Source organism: Arachis hypogaea, chromosome 4 (assembly GCF_003086295.3).
Source record: "Arachis hypogaea cultivar Tifrunner chromosome 4, arahy.Tifrunner.gnm2.J5K5, whole genome shotgun sequence".
In the NCBI taxonomy this organism is placed as follows: Eukaryota; Viridiplantae; Streptophyta; class Magnoliopsida; order Fabales; family Fabaceae; genus Arachis; species Arachis hypogaea.
The window spans coordinates 108,414,796-108,435,762 of record NC_092039.1 but is presented as its reverse complement, the minus strand read 5'-3'; the positions used below and the strand labels follow the sequence as shown (position 1 = coordinate 108,435,762).

Below are 20,967 nucleotides of genomic sequence, written 5' to 3'. Positions count from 1 at the left end.
CTATAATATCTTGGTTCATGGCTATTGTAAGTTGAGGTGGTTGAAGGAGGCTGCCGAGGTTGTCGAGTTGATGAGAGCGAACGACATGGTACCGGATATTTGGACTTATAATACAATCATGAGGGGTTTGTGCGACGAGGGGAAGGTCAAGGAGGCGATTAGCCTAAGGGATGAGATGGAGAGCCTGAGGGTGATGCCGGATGAGGTTACCTACAATACTCTGATTGACGGGTGTTTTCAATGGCGGAAGAGTGTGGAGGCATTCAAGTTGGTTGGAAAATGAAGGGAAAGGGAGTCAAGCCGAACGCGGTGACTCACAATATAATGGTGAAGTGTTATTGTAAGGAAGGTAAGATGGATGAAGCCGGCTGTGTCGTGCCAAAGATGGTCGAGAATGGGTTTTCACCGGACTGTTTTACTTATAATACTATGATCAATGGTTATTGTAAAGCAGGAAATCTGGGAGAAGCTTTTAAGATGATGGATGAAATGGGGAGGAAAGGTTTAAAGATGGATACTTTTACTCTGAACACTATAGTGCACAAATTGTGCACGGAGAAGCTGCTCAAAGAGGCATACAAGTTGACTGTGAAGGCCGCAAAGCGAGGTTATATTCTTGATGAGGTAACCTATGAAACTCTAATCATCGGATACTTTAAAAATGAACAAACAACAAAGCTCTGAAGCTTTGGGATGAGATGAAGGAGAAGGGGATCATTCCTAGTGTTGTCACTTATAACACTATAATTAGGGGGTTGTGCCATTGTTTAAAAACTGATCAGGCTGTAGATAAATTGAATGAGCTTTTAGATAAAGGTTTGGCCCCTAATGAAGCTACGTGTAACATGATTATTCATGGTTACTACTGGGAGGAAGCAGTGGAGAAAGCATTCTTGTTCTATAACAGAATGGTTGAGAACTCATTCAAGTCGGATATTATTACATGTAACATTCTTCTTCGAGGGCTTTGCAAACATGGTATGTTCGAGAAGGCCTTTAATTTATTTAACACATGGATCATTAAAGGTAAGCCCGTTGATGCAGTTACGTACAACACGTTGATTTACGTCCTTTGCAGAGAAGGGAAACTTGATGAAGCATTTGACCTCATGACCGAGATGGAGAAGAAAAAATTGGGGTCGGATCGATATACTTATACTGTCATCATTGGTGCACTTACTCATACTGGGAGAACTAAGGAAGCAAAGAAATTCATGTCAAAACTCCTAGAGACAAGTCCAAATATGATAAGTGAAGACACTTCACAAATGCTTGGTTCAAGCGACATGGATTACACAGAACAGATAAGTAATTTTTGTACTCAAGGGAAGTACAAAGAGGCAATAAAACTATTTCAAGAATCAGAGCAGAAAGGAGTTAGTTTGAATAAATCTGCGTATTTCAAGTTAATGGATGGGCTATTGAAGAGGAGAAAAAGCATATCGAAAGAATATATTCTTATATGCCACTTTAGACTTTAGGGAGGAGAAAAGAAGGTAATTTCTTTAGCAGTATACAATCTATGATGTTTTTTGTGCCGATAGGTAGATTGAGTTGCTGGAATTTTCATGGATCTATAGTTTTTTTCCTGTTATGTCCCTTGTGTAACATAGTCTTTAATGTTTTAACTCTCTACGGTGCTTTGCTAGTCTTTTGCTTGATGTTCTTCTTTCTTTTTTTCTTTTTTTATATTGTTATTGTTTCTTTTAGGATATAACTTCCCCTATGCTTATGTATTTTTATTCTCCAATAAAACCTGTTGTTCCTCTAATATGTGAAGTGTACTTTTCTTATATCGTCCAAATAGATATGTGCTTGTTTAAGTCATAAGAGGATAATTTTGAGAAGTTTCATTACTTTGGTCTCCAACTCTCCACTAACTAATACATGTGCATCAATTTTAAGTTGTTAACATTGATGAAGAAAAAATGTTTTGCTGCAGATATGTATCTGTTGAGAGGTATTCTGAAGCATTAAATATCCTACATCCAGGAGCTTGCCTTCAATTGACTCATGGGCAGGTTGTACATCTTCTATATCAATGCCTTTCTAGATATACTTTTTTGACCTTTATTTAGGCATATAGGATAACTATTATCTATTTTCCTTGCAAGTGTATTAGACATGTAGATGTTGATTGTGCATGACTGTTTCCTTTGTTGTGATGTTTGTGAGAGACTCTATGAGCTCATTTTTTTTCATTTTTGGTGTGGAAAAAGGAAAATGGTTGATGGAGGATCATGAGTCCTTTTATTTAGATTGATTGCTCTATTTAATTTTTACATATTTTAAAATCAGGAATCAAATTTTAATTTTTATGATGAATTATTCTTCAATGATTTTTACATTTGGCAAACGACAAAGCCTAATGCTCCATTTCTCTATATTTAAGGTTACATGCGGAGTAGAGCTTGCTTCAATGTATGTGGAGACCTTAGTGAAAGGAAAAATTTCTTATGATAAAAAAACACTTGGTGCGCTCTAATCTTGTCTTTTATCAGTGTTTTATTTCTCTTGTGTCTACGTATGTCGAAATTTAAATGATTTTAAGGTCTCCCATTGTCAGTGTAGAAAAGAAATATGCATACCTCTCCCTCTCAATATTTAACCATGAAATCTGCTACATATTACTGATGAATCTCAATGATAGATCTTATCAAGAAAATCTATCAGGCGTTTCCTCGGGTTCCACTGCCACAACACTTGTGGGATGTTGATGATGTGCAGCAGCTTTCTGAAGACATCGAAATGGCAAAGGCACGTGTTGAAGGATGTTCCTCATTTTTAAAAGCTGCTATCATGTGAGACTTCACAAAATAGAAATATCCAGCATATGTGCTGTTTAAGTTTATCCCATATATAAAATCACATGTTCCTTCTGAATAATATTTCTGGCTTGGTTGGTATTGTATTCACTATTCAGGTGGTCAGCCAAATATGGAGTAGATAGTAATGGATCTCCTAAACTGCACATTATGCTAGCCGAATACATATATTCGAAAAGTCCTGAGGCGGTATGTTTCAAAATGGTGCTTCAAATGCTTGTTCATTGTCATTCCTCTTAAATCTAATGACCATACCTGTGTCTCTAGAGTTTGTTTCAAGCCCCTTTTGCTTTGCCAACATCTGTTTGAATTTTGTCTTGTGCATAATTTTTGGTGGGGGTAAACCCATGTCAGTGGAGATATGTAAAAGTTCTTTTAGTTTGAATATTTAAAAAATTAACGTAACACAAATAAACATTGATGATTTGGGATGATTTGGCTTACTGTTCGTCATAGAAATTTGGCAGATGTTATAATTAAAAAAGAAATTAGGTATAAGATGAGAGGAAGAAATATAAACTTCACCAATGTACTCTCAGTTTGTTTGAAGGAAGTATTTTTGAAACACAGATTAGATAATAATGTAAATGCTCATTGCATAGCAGATAAAGCGGTGGCAAATGCCTGAAAAGTAAAAAATGGTGGCTCGTTTTTAATTGAGTTATGAAATAAATTATAATTGACGGTTCTGGGGTTTAGATAGAATTTCTTTTCTGGAAGAGGGAAGCAGCTCCATTTTTATTCTTCTTTGGAGCTGATAGATCTATGAATTTGCATTTTGCTGTGGAAAGCTTCACTTACACTTGAATGAATATCAATACACTTTTTAAATGAAGGATATAGGTAAAGTAACATATCATTTTATGAGAGGAAATGATCCAAAGAAGTTTGCTTCTACTCTGGTGAACTTTCTGGGCAAGGTACACACCTCCATGCCTTTTTTATTTTTCTCCTTATTAGGAGCTTCACAAATTCTGTTGAGACATGCAAACTTGCAAGCAATTTTGAACTTATCCTTTCTGAAAAAATTAAACATTCTTGGCATAAGCTTAGGAGGAAGGTTAAACTGATATGCTTTCCATAATATTATAGTGCTATCTTGGTGAAGATGATCTGATGATTGCTCGAGCGGTTTTAAGGTAAAGGCACTAAGAAATTAATTCTCATTTAGGATTCCTTGCCTACATGATCATTTTTCTCTTTCCCTTATGATACTTATACAACGTTTGCTCTTTGCTTTGCAATTCTAGTCCGTAGATATTTTTTTCCTTTTCTTTTTATGATTATTTATTTATTTATTTTTTCTGTGGTTTCCTAATGCATGACAGGTATTTGTGTCAAGGTAATTTGAGAGAGGCCAACCTACTAGGTGAAGAGGTAAAGACACAAATCGAATCCACCAAGATTGAGTTCCCAACGTCAAAGTTAATGCAGTTCATCACTTATCTTTTGCAAATGTAAGATGCCTGTGATCCTTCATTGATTCATTGAGCAATTTGTGTTCTATGTTTAGAAATAATGAAGCATACTTTCTATTGTAGTGTTTCATTGGTCATGCTACATGCAAACTTTTCTGAATTTTCGTAATTTTCTAATTTGGTGTAGGATGGAGAGAGATGCTTTACCTCTTTTTAATATGTTGAGAGTAAATTATAAGTCAAGTATTGACAGGGAACCTGCATTCCATGAGGTCAGCTAACTCACAATACCAAGCCATTTTTAGTTTTATCATTTTTTGTTGTTGGCTAACTTGCATGATTCTCAAACACATTTAATGTGTTCTATGAGTATGTGCAATCAGTGATTCTTACTTTTTTTAATATAATGTTGATATTGTAAATAAAAGTGAGTGGTTGCGAATGATTTTGGATCACACATCCAATACACTCGAACTCGATACTTATTGATCGTTTTTGTCCTAGAACGATGCTAAAATGCGGCAATTGACATGCAAAAATTATGATTTAGATGCTAGATGACATTGCAGAGAAGTTTTTAAAATTACTAGAATTCTACCTCGTCTACGGATCAAAACAACTGGAAATGTCTCAAAAAAAGTAGGCATACGCCTTACAAAAAGTTCACGCCCCTCTTTATCTCTAAAGATAGGATGTCCTAACCAACCGACGGCTATTCCATCTCCATTATCCATTGAGCCCGCTCTAAATAAGCCCCCTTTTGCCGGATTATTGCCGATGTAATCATAAAAAGCTAATTTTTCGGAAATTTTAGACCAAGCTTCTGATAAACTTTGATTTTCGGCTAGCCCAGCACTAACTCGTCGATATATTTCTTGTTGGAAGTATCCCTGATCCCATTGATAACGAGTGGGACCAAATAATTCAATCGGAGTTGTTGCTGAACCATACCATATGGAGTACAGAGAAGGAATCCCATGGGATGTTTGGAGATATATATATTCAAGGTGAGAGACACTACTCACCATATATTTTAGTATAAATATCCTCTGAAATGAATTATAAAGTTCCATCTTAATTTCTTGTTTTGCAGTTGATGGGGTCTGCTGAATGAGTTACTCATTGTTGAAACACTGCCAGATAGGATAGCAACTTCTATTGAAAATTCTGATAATTATAGCACCTTTATTTTTATTCTTTTTTAGGATAGAGCAATCTATCTCAGTAAACAAAAGCTGTGTGATCTCTTGATATAGTTTATTTTTGTGAATTTATTGTGATTTATAAATGCTAGATTCACAAATTTGCATAGTACTCATTTCAAGAGTTATTTGCTGTAAAAACTTCTACAGTGGAGATTGATTACTTTTTATTAGTCTTTCATTTCCATGTCACAGCAACAATTTTCTTCTCATAGCAACTTATTATGGCATTCTACTTCAGATTATGTACTCTGGAAATAAATCAAAGTAGAACAACTCTTTTCAATATTCATCTTGCAATAAACTAAGGCTTTGATTTGATCACTTTTTCAAAACTACTGTTATCCACATATTTTGAGAAAGTTTATCTTGATACTAAAATAAAATTGTATCCTTCAATATATTATATATCTGATGACTATTATGGATTTTATGGATGACCCATTTCTAAATTCTATCATAATCAGGAATTCTTTTTCACCATAGACAAGCTCAGTGTTTATTGATGGCAAATCAGAATATACTCTTATTTAGATAGTCAACAACCTCATAGGAAAGTATTTGCTCATGTAAAATGGAAACACCAATTGAAGCACAATAATAAAATTTCATAAATTGTACTACAGTATCATGAGTGGTATTATACTCTTATTACATTATACACAGTATACATAATCAGTTGAAATGCTTTGAGGAAGCTATGATATTAATCATCGATCAAAAAGACCACTCCATTATCTTTTTTGAAGCTGTGTGTGGTATGATCAATCACCTGTATATAGAATTAAGTCACATGAAAAATCTACCTTATGCATGAACAAAAAGATAAAATAAAACAATCAAACTTGGCTTCATTTCCCTCTAAATCTAGTGGCTAATCTCAAGTAGAAGTGAAGTCTCAGTTTTAGTGGAAATCCAAAAACTTACATTTCTATTGCTCAATTCCAGATTGTAGAAGTCCATTGCATCTTCTTTAAATATAGGACCAGCATGCCATGTCCCGCGATTAAGCTTAAGAAATTTGGAGCCAGAAACCTTGAAGATTTAGACATCATCAATGGCAGGAGGCACATACGAATGGCCATGTCGTGATTGCACAATCTTCTTTCCGGTGTTATCCTTGAGTTCATCTGATTCAACAATGGATGGCTTAGCAACTCCAAGATACCAAGCATGGCCACCAATAGAACCAAGGCATTGTGTCTGGTGCACGAAATTGTGAACAATACTTTTCACAACTCTCATAATCCCCAGTCATGAACCCCAAAAACTTGGTGTTCAATACCATGGCATTAACACAACTTCGCACAACTAACCAGCAAGTGCACTGGGTCGTCCAAGTAATAAACCTTACGCGAGTAAGGGTCGATCCCACGGAGATTGTTAGTATGAAGCAAGCTATGGTCATCTTGTAAATCTTAGTCAGGCAAACTCAAATGGATATAGTGATGAACGCATAAAAACATAAAAGATAAAGATAGAGATACTTATGTAATTCATTGGTAGGAACTTCAGATAAGCGCATGAAGATGCCTTCCCTTCCGTCTCTCTGCTTTCTTACTGTCTTCATCCAATCCTTCTTACTCCTTTCCATGGCAAGCTTATGTAGGGTTTCACCGTTGTCAGTGGCTACCTCCCATCCTCTCAGTGAAAATGTTCCTATGCTCTGTCACAGCATGACTAATCATATGTCGGTTCTCGGTCAGGCCGGAATAGAATCCAGCGATTCTTTTGCGTCTGTCACTAACGCCCCGCCTGCTAGGAGTTTGAAGCACGTCACAGTCATTCAATCATTGAATCCTACTCAGAATACCACAGACAAGGTTAGACCTTCCGGATTCTCTTGAATGCCGCCATCAGTTCTAGCCTATACCACGAAGACTCTGATTTCACGGAATGGTTGGCTCGGTTTTCAGGCGAGCACTCGGTTGTCAGGCGATCAACCATGCATCGTGCAATCAGGAATCCAAGAGATATTCACCCAATCAAAGGTAGAACGGAGGTGGTTGTCAGTCACACGTTCATAGGTGAGAATGATGATGAGTGTCACGGATCATCACATTCATCAAGTTGAAGAACAAGTGATATCTTAGAACAAGAACAAGGGAATTGAATGGAAGAACAATAGTAATTGCATTAATACTCGAGGTACAGCAGAGCTCCACACCTTAATCTATGGTGTGTAGAAACTCCACCGTTGAAAATACATAAGAACAAGGTCTAGGCATGGCCGAATGGCCAGCCTCCCAATGATCTAAGAACTAGACGTCCAAAGATGATCTAGAGATCTAAAGTGATCAAAAGATTTCTAATACAATAGTAAAAGGTCCTACTTATAGAAAACTAGTAGCCTAGGGTGTACAGAGATGAGTAAAAGACATAAAAATCCACTTCCGGACCCACTTGGTGTGTGCTTGGGCTGAGCATTGAAGCATTTTCGTGTAGAGACTCCTCTTGGAGTTAAACGCCAGTTTTTATGCCAGTTTGGACGTTTAACTCCCATTTTGGTGCCAGTTCCGGCGTTTAACGCTGGAATTCCTGAGGGTGACTTTGAACGCCGGTTTGGGCCATCAAATCTTGGGCAAAGTATGGACTATCATATATTGCTGGAAAGCCCAGGATGTCTACTTTCCAATGCCGTTGAGAGCGCACCAATTGGGCTTCTGTAGCTCCAGAAAATCCGCTTCGAGTACAGGGAGGTCAGAATCCAACAGCATCTGTAGTCCTTTTTGGTCTCTGAATCAGATTTTTGCTCAGGTCCCTCAATTTCAGCCAGAAAATACCTGAAATCACAGAAAAACACACAAACTCATAGTAAAGTCCAGAAAAGTGAATTTTAACTAAAAACTAATAAAAATATACTAAAAACTAACTAGATCATACCAAAAACATACTAAAAACAATGCCAAAAAGCGTACAAATTATCCGCTCATCACAACACCAAACTTAAATTGTTGCTTGTCCTCAAGCAACTGAAAGTCAAATAAGATAAAAAGAAGAGAATATGCAATGAATTCCAAAAACATCTATGAAGATCAGTATTAATTAGATGAGCGGGGCTTTTAGCTTTTTGCCTCTGAACAGTTTTGGCATCTCACTCTATCCTTTGAAATTCAGAATGATTGGCTTCTTTAGGAACTTAGAATCCAGATAGTGCTATTGATTCTCCTAGTAGAGTATGATGATTCTTGAACATAGCTACTTATTGAGTCTTGGCCGTGGCCCAAAGCACTCTGTCTTCCAATATTACCACCGGATACATACATGCCACAGACACATAATTGGGTGAACCTTTTCAGATTGTGACTCAGCTTTGCTAGAGTCCCCAATTAGAGGTGTCCAGGGTTCTTAAGCACACTCTTTTTGCCTTGGATCACAACTTTATTTTTTTCTTTTTCTTTCTTTCTTCTCTTTTTTTTTCGTTTTTTTTTTGAATATTCATTGCTTTTTCTTGCTTCAAGAATCATTTTAATGATTTTTCAGATCCTCAGTAACATGTCTCCTTTTTCATCATTCTTTCAAGAGCCAATATTCATGAACCACAAATTCAAGAAACATATGCACTGTTTAAGCATACATTCAGAAAACAAAAATATTGCCACCACATCAAAATAATTAAACTGTTATAAAATTCAAAATTCATGCAGTTCTTCTTCTTTTTCAATTAAGCACGTTCTTTATTCAAGAAAGGTGATGGATTCATAGGACATTCATAACTTTAAGGCATAGACACTAAGACACTAATGATCACAAGACACAAACATGGATAGACATAAGCACAAAAAAATTCGAAAAACAGAAGAATAAAGAACAAGGAAATCAAGGAACGGGTCCACCTTAGTGATGGCGGCTCTTTCTTCCTCTTGAAGATCCTATGGAGTGCTTGAGCTCCTCAATGTCTTTTCCTTGTCTTTGTTGCTCCTCCCTCATGATTCTTTGATCTTCTCTAATTTCATGGAGGATGATGGAGTGTTCTTGGTGCTCCACCCTTAGTTGTCCCATGTTGGAACTCAATTCTCCTAGGGAGGTGTTTAGTTGCTCCCAATAGTTTTGTGGAGGAAAGTGCATCCCTTGAGGAATCTCAGGGATCTCATGATGAGTGGGGTCTCTTGTGTGCTCCATCCTCTTCTTAGTGATGGGCTTGTCCTCATCAATGGGGGTGTCTCCCTCTATGTCAACTCCAACTGAATAACAGAGGTGACAAATGAGGTGAGGAAAGGCTAACCTTGCCAAGGTAGAGGACTTGTCCGCCACCTTATAGAGTTCTTGGGCTATAACCTCACGAACCTCTATTTCTTCTCCAATCATGATGCTATGGATCATGATAGCCCGGTCTATGGTAACTTCAGACCGGTTGCTAGTGGGAATGATTGAGCGTTGGATAAACTCCAACCATCCTCTAGCCACGGGTTTGAGGTCATGCCTTCTCAATTGAACCGGCTTCCCTCTTGAATCTCTCTTCCATTGGGCGCCCTCTTCACATATGACTGTGAGGACTTGGTCCAACCTTTGATCAAAGTTGACCCTTCTAGTGTAAGGATGTTCATCTCCTTGCATCATGGGCAAGTTGAATGCCAACCTTACACTTTCCGGACTGAAATCCAAGTATTTCCCCCGAACCATAGTAAGATAATTCTTTGGATCCGGGTTCACACTTTGGTCATGGTTCTTGGTGATCCATGCATTGGCATAGAACTCTTGAACCATCAAGATTCTGACTTGTTGAATGGGGTTGGTAAGGACTTCCCAACCTCTTCTTCGGATCTCATGTCGGATCTCCGGATATTCACCCTTTTTGAGTGAAAAAGGGACCTCGGGGATCACCTTCTTCAAGGCCACAACTTCATAGAAATGGTCTTGATGCACCCTTGAGATGAAGCTTTCCATCTCCCATGACTCGGAGGTGGAAGGTTTTGCCTTCCCTTTCCTCTTTCTAGAGGTTTCTCCGGCCTTGGATGCCATAAATGGTTATGGAAAAACAAAAAGCAATGCTTTTACCACACCAAACTTAAAATGTTTGCTCGTCCTCGAGCAAAAGAAGAAAGAAGAGAGTAGAAGAAGAAGAAAGGAGGAGAAAGGGAATGGCTTTGTGTTCGGCCAAAGGGGAGAGAAATGGTGTTTAAGTTGTGTGAAAATGAAAGAGTGAAGGAGGGTTTATATAGGAGAGGGGAAGGGTAGGGTTCGGCCATTTGAGGGTGGGTTTGGGTAGGAAAGTGGTTTGAATTTGAATGGTGAGGTAGGTGGGGTTTTATGAAGGATGGATGTGAGTGGTGAAGAGAAAGAAGGGATTTGATAGGTGAGGGGTTTTTGGGGAAGAGGTGTTGAGGTGATTGGTGAATGGGTGAAGAGGAGAGAGAGTGGTAGGGTAGGTGGGGATCCTGTGGGGTCCACAGATCCTGAGGTGTCAAGGAAAAGTCATCCCTGCACCAAATGGCAAGCAAAATCTTGTTTTGTGCCAATTCTGGCGTTAAACGCCGCGCTGGTGCCCATTTCTGGCGTTTAACGCCAGCTTCTTGCCCTTTTCTGGCGTTTAACGCCAGTCTGGTGCCCCTTTCTGGCGTTAAACGCCCAGAATGGTGCCAGACTGGGCGTTAAACGCCCACCTGCTAACCTCACTGGCGTTTAAACGCCAGTAGGTGCGTCCTCCAGGGTGTGCTGTTTTTCTTCCTGTTTTTCATTCTGTTTTTGCTTTTTTCATTGATTTTGTGATTTCTTATGATCATCAACCTACAAAAAAGATAAAATAACAAAAGAAAATAGAGAAAACATAACATTGGGTTGCCTCCCAACAAGCGCTTCTTTAATGTCATTAGCTTGACAGAGGACTCTCATGAAGCCTCAGAAATGTTCAGAGCTATGTTGGAACCTCCCAACACCAAACTTAGAGTTTGAATGTGGGGGTTCAACACCAAACTTAGAGTTTGGTTGTGGCCTCCCAACACCAAACTTAGAGTTTGACTGTGGGGGGCTCTGTTTTTGAGAGAAGCTCTTCATGCTTCCTCTCCATGATGACAGAGGGATATCCTTGGGCCTTGAACACCAAGAATTCTTCATTCACTTGAATGATCAACTCTCCTCTATCAACATCAATCACAGCCTTTGCTGTGGCTAGGAAGGGTCTGCCAAGGATGATGGATTCATCCATGCACTTCCCAGTCTCTAGGACTATGAAATCAGTAGGGATGTAATGGTTTTCAACCTTAACCAGAACATCCTCTACAAGTCCATGGGCTTGTTTTCTTGAGTTGTCTGCCATCTCTAGTGAGATTTTTGCAGCTTGTACCTCAGAGATCCCTAACTTCTCCATTACAGAGAGAGGCATGAGGTTTACACTTGACCCTAAGTCACACAAGGCCTTCTTGAAGGTCATGGTGCCTATGGTACAAGGTATTGAAAACTTCCCAGGATCCTGTCTCTTTTGAGGCAGTGTCTGCCTAGACAAGTCATCCAGTTCTTTGGTGAGCAAAGGGGTTTCATCCTCCCAGGTCTCATTTCCAAATAACTTGTCATTTAGCTTCATGATTGCTCCAAGGTATTTAGCAACTTGCTCTTCAGTGACATACTCATCCTCTTCAGAGGAAGAATACTCATCAGAGCTCATGAATGGCAGAAGTAAGTCCAATGGAATCTCTATGGTCTCAGTTTGAGCCTCAGATTCCCATGGTTCCTCATTGGGGAACTCATTGGAGGCCAGTGGACGCCCAGTGAGGCCTTCCTCAGTGGCGTTCACTGCCTCTTCCTCCTCTCCAAATTCGGCCATGTTGATGGCTTTGCACTCTCCTTTTGGATTTTCTTCTGTATTGCTTGGAAGAGTACTAGGAGGGAGTTCAGTAATTTTCTTGCTCAGCTGACCCACTTGTGCCTCCAAATTTCTAATGGAGGACCTTGTTTCAGTCATGAAACTTTGAGTGGTTTTGATCAGATCAGAGACCATGGTTGCTAAGTCAGAGGTATTCTGCTTAGAACTCTCTGTCTGTTGCTGAGAAGATGATGGAAAAGGCTTGCTATTGCTAAACCTGTTTCTTCCACCATTATTATTGTTGAAACCTTGTTGGGGTCTCTGTTGATCCTTCCATGAAAAATTTGGATGATTTCTCCATGAAGGATTATAGGTGTTTCCATAGGGTTCTCCCATGTAATTCACCTCTTCCATTGAAGGGTTCTCAGGATCATACGCTTCTTCCTCAGATGAAGCTTCTTTAGTACTGCTTGGTGCATTTTGCATTCCAGACAGACTTTGAGAAATCATATTGACTTGTTGAGTCAATATTTTGTTCTGAGCCAATATGGCATTCAGAGTGTCAATCTCAAGAACTCCTTTCTTTTGACTAGTCCCATTGTTCACAGGATTTCTTTCAGAAGTGTACATGAATTGGTTATTTGCAACCATTTCAATTAGCTCTTGAGCTTCAGTAGGCGTCTTCTTCAAATGAAGAGATCCTCCAGCAGAGCTATCCAAAGACATCTTGGATAGTTCAGAGAGACCATCATAGAAAATACCTATGATGCTCCATTCAGAAAGCATATCAGAAGGACACTTTCTGATTAATTGTTTGTATCTTTCCCAAGCTTCATAGAGGGATTCTCCTTCCTTCTGTCTGAAGGTTTGGACTTCCACTCTAAGCTTACTCAATTTTTGAGGTGGAAAGAACTTTGCCAAGAAGGCATTGACTAGCTTTTCCCAAGAGTCCAGGCTTTCTTTAGGTTGAGAGTCCAACCATGTTCTAGCTCTGTCTCTTACAGCAAAAGGGAATAGCATAAGTCTGTAGACCTCAGGGTCAACCCCATTAGTCTTGACAGTGTCACAGATTTGCAAGAATTCAGCTAAAAACTGATGAGGATCTTCCAATGGAAGTCCATGGAACTTGCAATTCTGTTGCATTAGAGAAACTAATTGAGGCTTAAGCTCAAAGTTGTTTGCTCCAATGGCAGGGATAGAGATGCTTCTCCCATAGAAATCGGGAGTAGGTGCAGTGAAGTCACCCAGCACCTTCCTTGCATTGTTGGCATTGTTGTTGTTTTCGGCTGCCATAGGTTCTTCTTCTTTGAAGAATTCGGTCAGGTCCTCTAAAGAGAGTTGTGCTTTGGCTCTCTTAGCTTTCTCTTCAAGGTCCTTTCAGGTTCAGGATCAGCCTCAACAAGAATGTTTTTGTCTTTGCTCCTGCTCATAAGAAAGAGAAGGGAACAAGAAAATGTGGAATCCTCTATGTCACAGTATAGAGATTCCCTTAGGTGTCAGAGGAAAAGAAAAGTAGAAGACAGAAGTAGAAAATTCGAACTTATCAAAGAAGATGGAGTTCGAATTTTGCATTAAGGGATAGTGTTAGTCTATAAATAGAAGGATATGAGAAGAAGGGAAGTAATTTTCGAAAATTAAGTAAAAGATTTTGAAAACATTTTTGAAAACACTACTTGATTTTCGAAAATGAAAGTGGGAAAGAGATCAAGTGATTTTTGAAAAAGATTTTGAAATTAGAAATCAAAAAGATTTGATTGAAAACTGTTTTGAAAAAGATGTGGTTAAGAAGATATGATTGGTTTAAAAAAAAATTGTGATTGAGAAGATATGATTTGAAAAACATTTTAAAAAGATTTGATTTTGAAAGTTAAAAACTTGGCTAACAAGAAAAGATATGATTCAAACATTAAACCTTTCTCAACAGAAAAGGCAACATACTTGAAATGTTGAATCAAATCATTAATTGGTAGCAAGTATCTTTGAAAATGGAAAGAAATTGATTTTGAAAAAGATTTGATTGAAAAATTGATTTGAAAAAGATTTGATTTTGAAAAACTTTGAAAACTTGAAAAAAAATCTGATTTTGAAAACAAAATCTTCCCCCTTGTGCCATCCTGGCGTTAAACGCCCAGAATGGTGCACATTCTGGCGTTTAACGCCCAAAACACTACCTTTTTGGGCGTTAAATGCCCAACCAGGTACCCTGGCTGGCGTTTAAACGCCAGTCTGTCCTTCTTCACTGGGCGTTTTGAACGCCCAGCTTTTCTGTGCAATTCCTCTGCAGTATGTTCTGAATCTTCAATCCTTCTGTATTATTGACTTGAAAAGACACAAAGTAAAAATATTTTTTTGGATTTTTAATAATAAGGATAAATCAAAATGCAACAAGAATCAAATAACAATGCATGCAAGACACCAAACTTAGCAGTTTGTATACCACTGACACTAACAAAATGAGAATGCATATGAGACACACAAAATACTCAAGTCAATTGAATTCAAAGATCAGAGCACGAAAATCATCAAGAATTACTTGAAGATCCTTAAGACACATGAATGAATGCATGCAATTGACACCAAACTTAAGATGAGACACTAGACTCAAACAAGAAATTTTTGGATTTTATGATTTTTTTTGATTTTTTTGTGTTTTTCGAAAATTAAGTGGAAAAAGATATCAAAATTCTTAATGAGAATTCCAGGAATCAGTGCAATGCTAGTCTAAGACTCCGGTCCAGGAATTAGACATGGCTTCACAGCCAGCCAAGCTTTCAAAGAAAGCTTCGGTCCAAAACACTAGACATGGCCAATGGCCAGCCAAGCCTTAGCAGATCACTGCTCCAAAAGCAAGATTGATAAAAATCAACAAGCTCTTGTGATGATAAGTTGAAACCTCGGTCCAATGAGATTAGACATGGCTTCTCAGCCAGCCAGACTTCAACAAATCATCATGAAACTCTAGAATTCTTCTTCAAGAATTTCGAAAAAAAATAAATACCTAATCTAAGCAACAAGATGAACCGTCAGTTGTCCAAACTCAACAATCCCCGGCAACGGCGCCAAAACCTTGGTGCGCAAAATTGTGAACAATACTTTTCACAACTCTCATAATCCCCGGTCATGAACCCCAAAAACTTGGTGTGCAATACCATGGCATTAACACAACTTCGCACAACTAACTAGCAAGTGCACTGGGTCGTCCAAGTAATAAACCTTACGCGAGTAAGGGTCGATCCCACGGAGATTGTTAGTATGAAGCAAGCTATGGTCATCTTGTAAATCTTAGTCAGGCAAACTCAAATGGATATAGTGATGAACGCATAAAAACATAAAAGATAAAGATAGAGATACTTATGTAATTCATTGGTAGGAACTTCAGATAAACGCATGAAGATGCCTTCCCTTCCGTCTCTCTGCTTTCCTACTGTCTTCATCCAATCCTTCTTACTCCTTTCCATGGCAAGCTTATGTAGGGTTTCACCGTTGTCAGTGGCTACCTCCCATCCTCTCAGAGAAAATGTTCCTATGCTCTGTCACAGCATGGCTAATCATCTGTCGGTTCTCGGTCAGGCCGGAATAGAATCCAGCGATTCTTTTGCGTCTGTCACTAACGCCCCGCCTGCTAGGAGTTTGAAGCACGTCACAGTCATTCAATCATTGAATCCTACTCAGAATACCACAGACAAGGTTAGACCTTCCGGATTCTCTTGAATGCCGCCATCAGTTCTAGCCTATACCACGAAGACTCTGATTTCACGGAATGGTTGGCTCGGTTGTCAGGCGAGCACTCGGTTGTCAGGCGATCAACCATGCATCGTGCAATCAGGAATCCAAGAGATATTCACCCAATCGAAGGTAGAACGGAGGTGGTTGTCAGTCACACGTTCATAGGTGAGAATGATGATGAGTGTCACGGATCATCACATTCATCAAGTTGAAGAACAAGTGATATCTTAGAACAAGAACAAGGGAATTGAATGGAAGAACAATAGTAATTGCATTAATACTCGAGGTACAGCAGAGCTCCACACCTTAATCTATGGTGTGTAGAAACTCCACCGTTGAAAATACATAAGAACAAGGTCTAGGCATGGCCGAATGGCCAGCCTCCCAATGATCTAAGAACTAGACGTCCAAAGATGATCTAGAGATCTAAAGTGATCAAAAGATTTCTAATACAATAGTAAAAGGTCCTACTTATAGAAAACTAGTAGCCTAGGGTGTACAGAGATGAGTAAAAGACATAAAAATCCACTTCCGGGCCCACTTGGTGTGTGCTTGGGCTGAGCATTGAAGCATTTTCGTGTAGAGACTCCTCTTGGAGTTAAACGCCAGCTTTTATGCCAGTTTGGGCGTTTAACTCCCATTTTGGTGCCAGTTCCGGCGTTTAACGCTGGAATTCCTGAGGGTGACTTTGAACGCCGGTTTGGGCCATCAAATCTTGGGCAAAGTATAGACTATCATATATTTCTGGAAAGCCCAGAATGTCTACTTTCCAACGCCGTTGAAAGCGCGCCAATTGGGCTTCTGTAGCTCCATAAAATCCGCTTCGAGTGCAGGGAGGTCAGAATCCAACAGCATCTGCAGTCCTTTTTGGTCTCTGAATCAGGTTTTTGCTCAGGTCCCTCAATTTCAGCCAGAAAATACCTGAAATCACAGAAAAACACACAAACTCATAGTAAAGTCCAGAAAAGTGAATTTTAACTAAAAACTAATAAAAATATACTAAAAACTAACTAGATCATACCAAAAACATACTAAAAACAATGCCAAAAAGCGTACAAATTATCCGCTCATCAGTGTCACACTTGCATGATGTGTAATATTCGAAAACTTCAGCGAATGATTTTCGATATGCATGATGTAAAACCTGTTATATACAAAGTCATTTTAGGAAGTTGGAGCATACGTTGGAGCTCAAAATCACCCTAAAATTAAAGAATCTAATCACTATCTCAACTAAACTAAACTAAACTAAACTAGTGGACAAACACTATACATAGCAATGTAGAATCAGAAGTAAGAACTCATGCTTATGTATTCACATATTGCCAATATAACACAAATTGGGAACAGAGATTAGTACAGAACACCTCTCATTGATTAATCAAATACAAGTTAACTAATCTATAGTTGAATAAAACCTCTAATAATACTCATTATCCAAGATTTGCACTTTATATATAGCTAATTAGGCAGACAGAAAAAGATCCAACCAGAATAAACAAGGAGCAAAAGGGTGTATGAAAAGGGAAATAGAATACTTATGAGCTGATAAAAATTGAAGCTTGATTAGAGAGTAAAAAATTGGTGATGGTAAAGGGAACCTGGGAATCCCTTTGGAAAGGTCCAACTGAGCATCATGGGGGCCGAACTCGTCACCGTCCGGCAAAGCCTCGATGACTTAACCATAGTCTTTGAAAGTCGACGGAGTTGCTTCGATTGGCTTCAGCGTCACTGCCTTTGTCTCCTCCATAGGAACTTCTGGTTTTCTTTTGCTTTATCTGCTTTTTTTAATATTTTATAGGATAACATGGAAAATTCTTATGTACCATAGTTTTTTTATAGAATATTAGTTCTAAACAAATTTTAAACTTTTATTTATGATATAAAAATTTTAAATGTTTTGGAGATTATTGTAACTTTATTAATAATAATAGAGTTTAATTTTGACACATGAACATCGCAAAATATTTACGAAATTAATATAAAAAAGATTTATTTTTATTAATGTAATGTTACATGATTAAATGTACGTATAGTACATCAAAATTAAGTTCATAATAATAAATACTATTTTTTTAGAATATTTTCAATCAATTTTTAATTGAACATTTTGGTTTTCTACAAATTTTAATTTTTAAATTCGCTTTTTAAATTTTTATTATACTTAGCAAATTAATCTCGCATTATACTGTTTGACTACATGCTGAAAATAAAAAGTAAATTTTTAGAATGGTCTCTAAGATTTAGGTCATTATCTAATGTGGTATTCGAGATCCTAATTTCACCATTGTAACCTCCAGATATAGTTTCAGACACTACAGTGGTTCCTAGACATCTTTTCAGTAATGACTCAACTACCGCAGCGCTAACGTGGTATCATCTTGCCACGCTAGATTATTGTCGAGTCTACTTTCCATCTTATAAACAAGCTTCGTTGCATTCTGTTCCAATGTCCTGGAAACACTGAACGGTGTCACGGTTGATGGAACTGGAACGAGTTTGATCTTCCATGCTAAGATCACTCCAAAGCTTGCTCCACCACCATCTTTAATTGCCCAGAAAAGATCTTTATCCATGAGCTTCCCTGTCAAGAAACCTACTGATGGTTATCAGTGACTAAGAGAAAGAGAGGATTGAATCTTGACCTCCTTTTCTGTTGAATATTACTTCTGTTTTATTAAAAGAACTTAAGATATATTTTTGCTTTTGTCTCCTGTCGAAGTAAGAGAATCCACTTTTTGTCTCCTGAATTTACAAAAACAGAAATAGAGAAGGGAAGAAATAGTGACACCCAGATGTATCCTAATTCAGCTACTCAGTGCAATGTAGTCTACATCCAGTCTCTATCACAATTCTGATGGAATTTCACTATCTTTTTCACAAGATTACAAACACTAATAATTTTCTAGGATCTACCCAATCTTATCTGGGACAAATTCAAATTCTAACCCAATGTGAATTTGACTAGGACTCAACCTAGCTTTCAACAGTAAAGTGCTAACCCAACTTGCAAGGAAATCCCCACAGGATCATGACACAAAACAGAAAGATGTACAAAGAAAATCTGAGACATCTTATGATTTTTTCTCCAAATTTAACTCACTGTCTTTTACCTCTCATTGACTTTTTCTTACAAATCTCACCATGTTTGTCTTTTTTCAATGAGACTCAAACAGACTAAACTGAGAAAAAAATACAACATGTAAATCATGAAGGAGAAGAACTCAGAACAATTTAGGTAGCTATGAGAACTGAACTCAGTGTTCTATTTTTCTCTCTTACCTTCAACCCTTGGCCGTTTACCCTTATTATAAAAGAGTGAAGCTTCCAAGGTTGAATCAAGTTCAAACCCAATGCTGTCTTCTTCTCCAATCCTTAGAGCTTGCAGCGGCTTAGTCAGAAGAGAGAAAGAACTTCGATTCTATTGCATGCAACCTACCCATTCTCTCTCATCATTTTACTTCAAGTTCCTTCAATCTTGATCGTAGATTTTTTTTTTGGCCCCAAATTTGGATTTGGTCCGTGGATGAGCTTCTAATCATCTTTAACTCCAGTGTCTCCATGGTTGCTTGATTTGAGCTTGAAGCTTGGTATTCTTCACAATTCCTTGGTGTAGCACAAATGGGAAAAGAAGCCTTTTGATGTTCTCTGATCGAATGAGACTAGCTTCTTGCTTGTAGCCTTTCTTTAAGCTTGGATTTGAAAATCACCTTTTTGTTATTCACCACAACCTAGCTTCTACCATTTTTATTTTCTGCTCTCTTCCTTGTTGAGTGAGTGATGTGACCAATGAAGAGAGAAAAGAGAGAAGATTTGGCTTTCGGTGGAAGCTTCAAGAAAATTAATTGAAATAAATCGAGTTTAAGTTTCTGAAAGGCGACCTAGTGAAGTGTGTGGCTTTGGCTTTGTGATCACCGAATGGACTTTGGATGATTTGGGCCATCTTTTTTTTTCTCTTATTTGGTTCAGAGGCTTGTTATAGGGCTTGGTTTAGTTATAATGGACCAAGGTTTGTATTTGTGTGGGTTTGATGATTTGTTCCTTGGACCATGTTTATTGACTTTATTTTTCTGCATATTAAACCAACCAAATCACACAAACAATTGATAATTACCTAATAATGTTTGTTCATCACTTTAATCAAATATTAGTTTTTCAAATTCAATACCTACCATTCACATTAATTATGTAAGCATAGATTATGTTATCAGCAGAGAATCCATATTTTCGAATCAAAAATCCATAACCACCTGCTGAATTGTCCTCAAACTTTTACAATAGTGCAGACATCTGCTATAACAGCTAGAATTTTAGTTTTGGTGCGAATGCTATAGTAAAGTTCACCAACAGTTGCACCAACTTGAATCCATGCTACTTTATTCTCTATCTCCATTCGGATCTTTTTATAGTTTATGAAATTAATGATAACAAATGGAACTTGAGAGACGTAGGAGAGGCTCTCATAGTCGTGGCCGCCACTCCAAATTCAAATCTGCAAGCCATGGAGTTGGGAATAGATTACGGTAGCTTAAACATTGGAAGGTTGCAAGAGTGTCACGATAATAAGAGATTTGAGAGTATTATATTATAAAAATCTGAGATTCTAAATGAAGAATTGAAGTATTGAAGAGTAAGATAAATTGATTTTTGTATAAATAAGTTTGGATAGTGATATGAAGTTGTTATGGAATAAATATTGAAGGAGAAGAAGATAAAATTAACATTTTTGAAGATTTGAGAAGTTAGGGTTAAATATTGATGAGCGGATATTTTGTACGCTTTTTGGGAGTAATTTCATGTAGATTTTAGCATGTTTCAGTTAGTTTTTAGTTAAATATTATTAGTTTTTAGGCAAAAATCATATTTCTGGACTTTACTATGAGTGTGTGTATTTTTCTGTGATTTCAGGCATTTTCTGACAGAAATTGAGCAAGCTGAGCAAAAATCTGACTTAGGCTGAAAAAGGACTGCTGATGCTGTTGGATCCTGACCTCCCTGCACTCGAAATGGATTTTCTGGAGCTACAGGAGTCCAAATGGCGCGCTCTCAATGACGTT

The 20,967-nt window shown here is 37.9% G+C and overlaps 1 protein-coding gene and 1 non-coding gene across 2 annotated transcripts; both read left to right on the top strand.

Moving 5' to 3' along the window:
* Positions 1–1,415: 1,415 nt before the first annotated feature.
* On the top strand, positions 1,416–5,037 carry LOC112794380 (protein GET4-like). Its single transcript, XM_029297615.2, has 10 exons — positions 1,416–1,496; positions 1,943–2,021; positions 2,393–2,474; positions 2,651–2,801; positions 2,924–3,014; positions 3,662–3,745; positions 3,918–3,964; positions 4,154–4,282; positions 4,431–4,515; positions 4,794–5,037. Exons 3-10 carry the CDS (start codon positions 2,420–2,422, stop codon positions 4,884–4,886), a joined length of 735 nt encoding a protein of 244 aa, XP_029153448.2. The 5' UTR covers positions 1,416–1,496; positions 1,943–2,021; positions 2,393–2,419; the 3' UTR covers positions 4,887–5,037.
* A 7,927-nt stretch (positions 5,038–12,964) lies between these two features.
* Positions 12,965–13,072, top strand: LOC112799371 (small nucleolar RNA R71). The gene has a single exon (XR_003200950.1). It is a non-coding gene; the product is annotated as a small nucleolar RNA R71 (small nucleolar RNA).
* Positions 13,073–20,967: the final 7,895 nt, after the last annotated feature.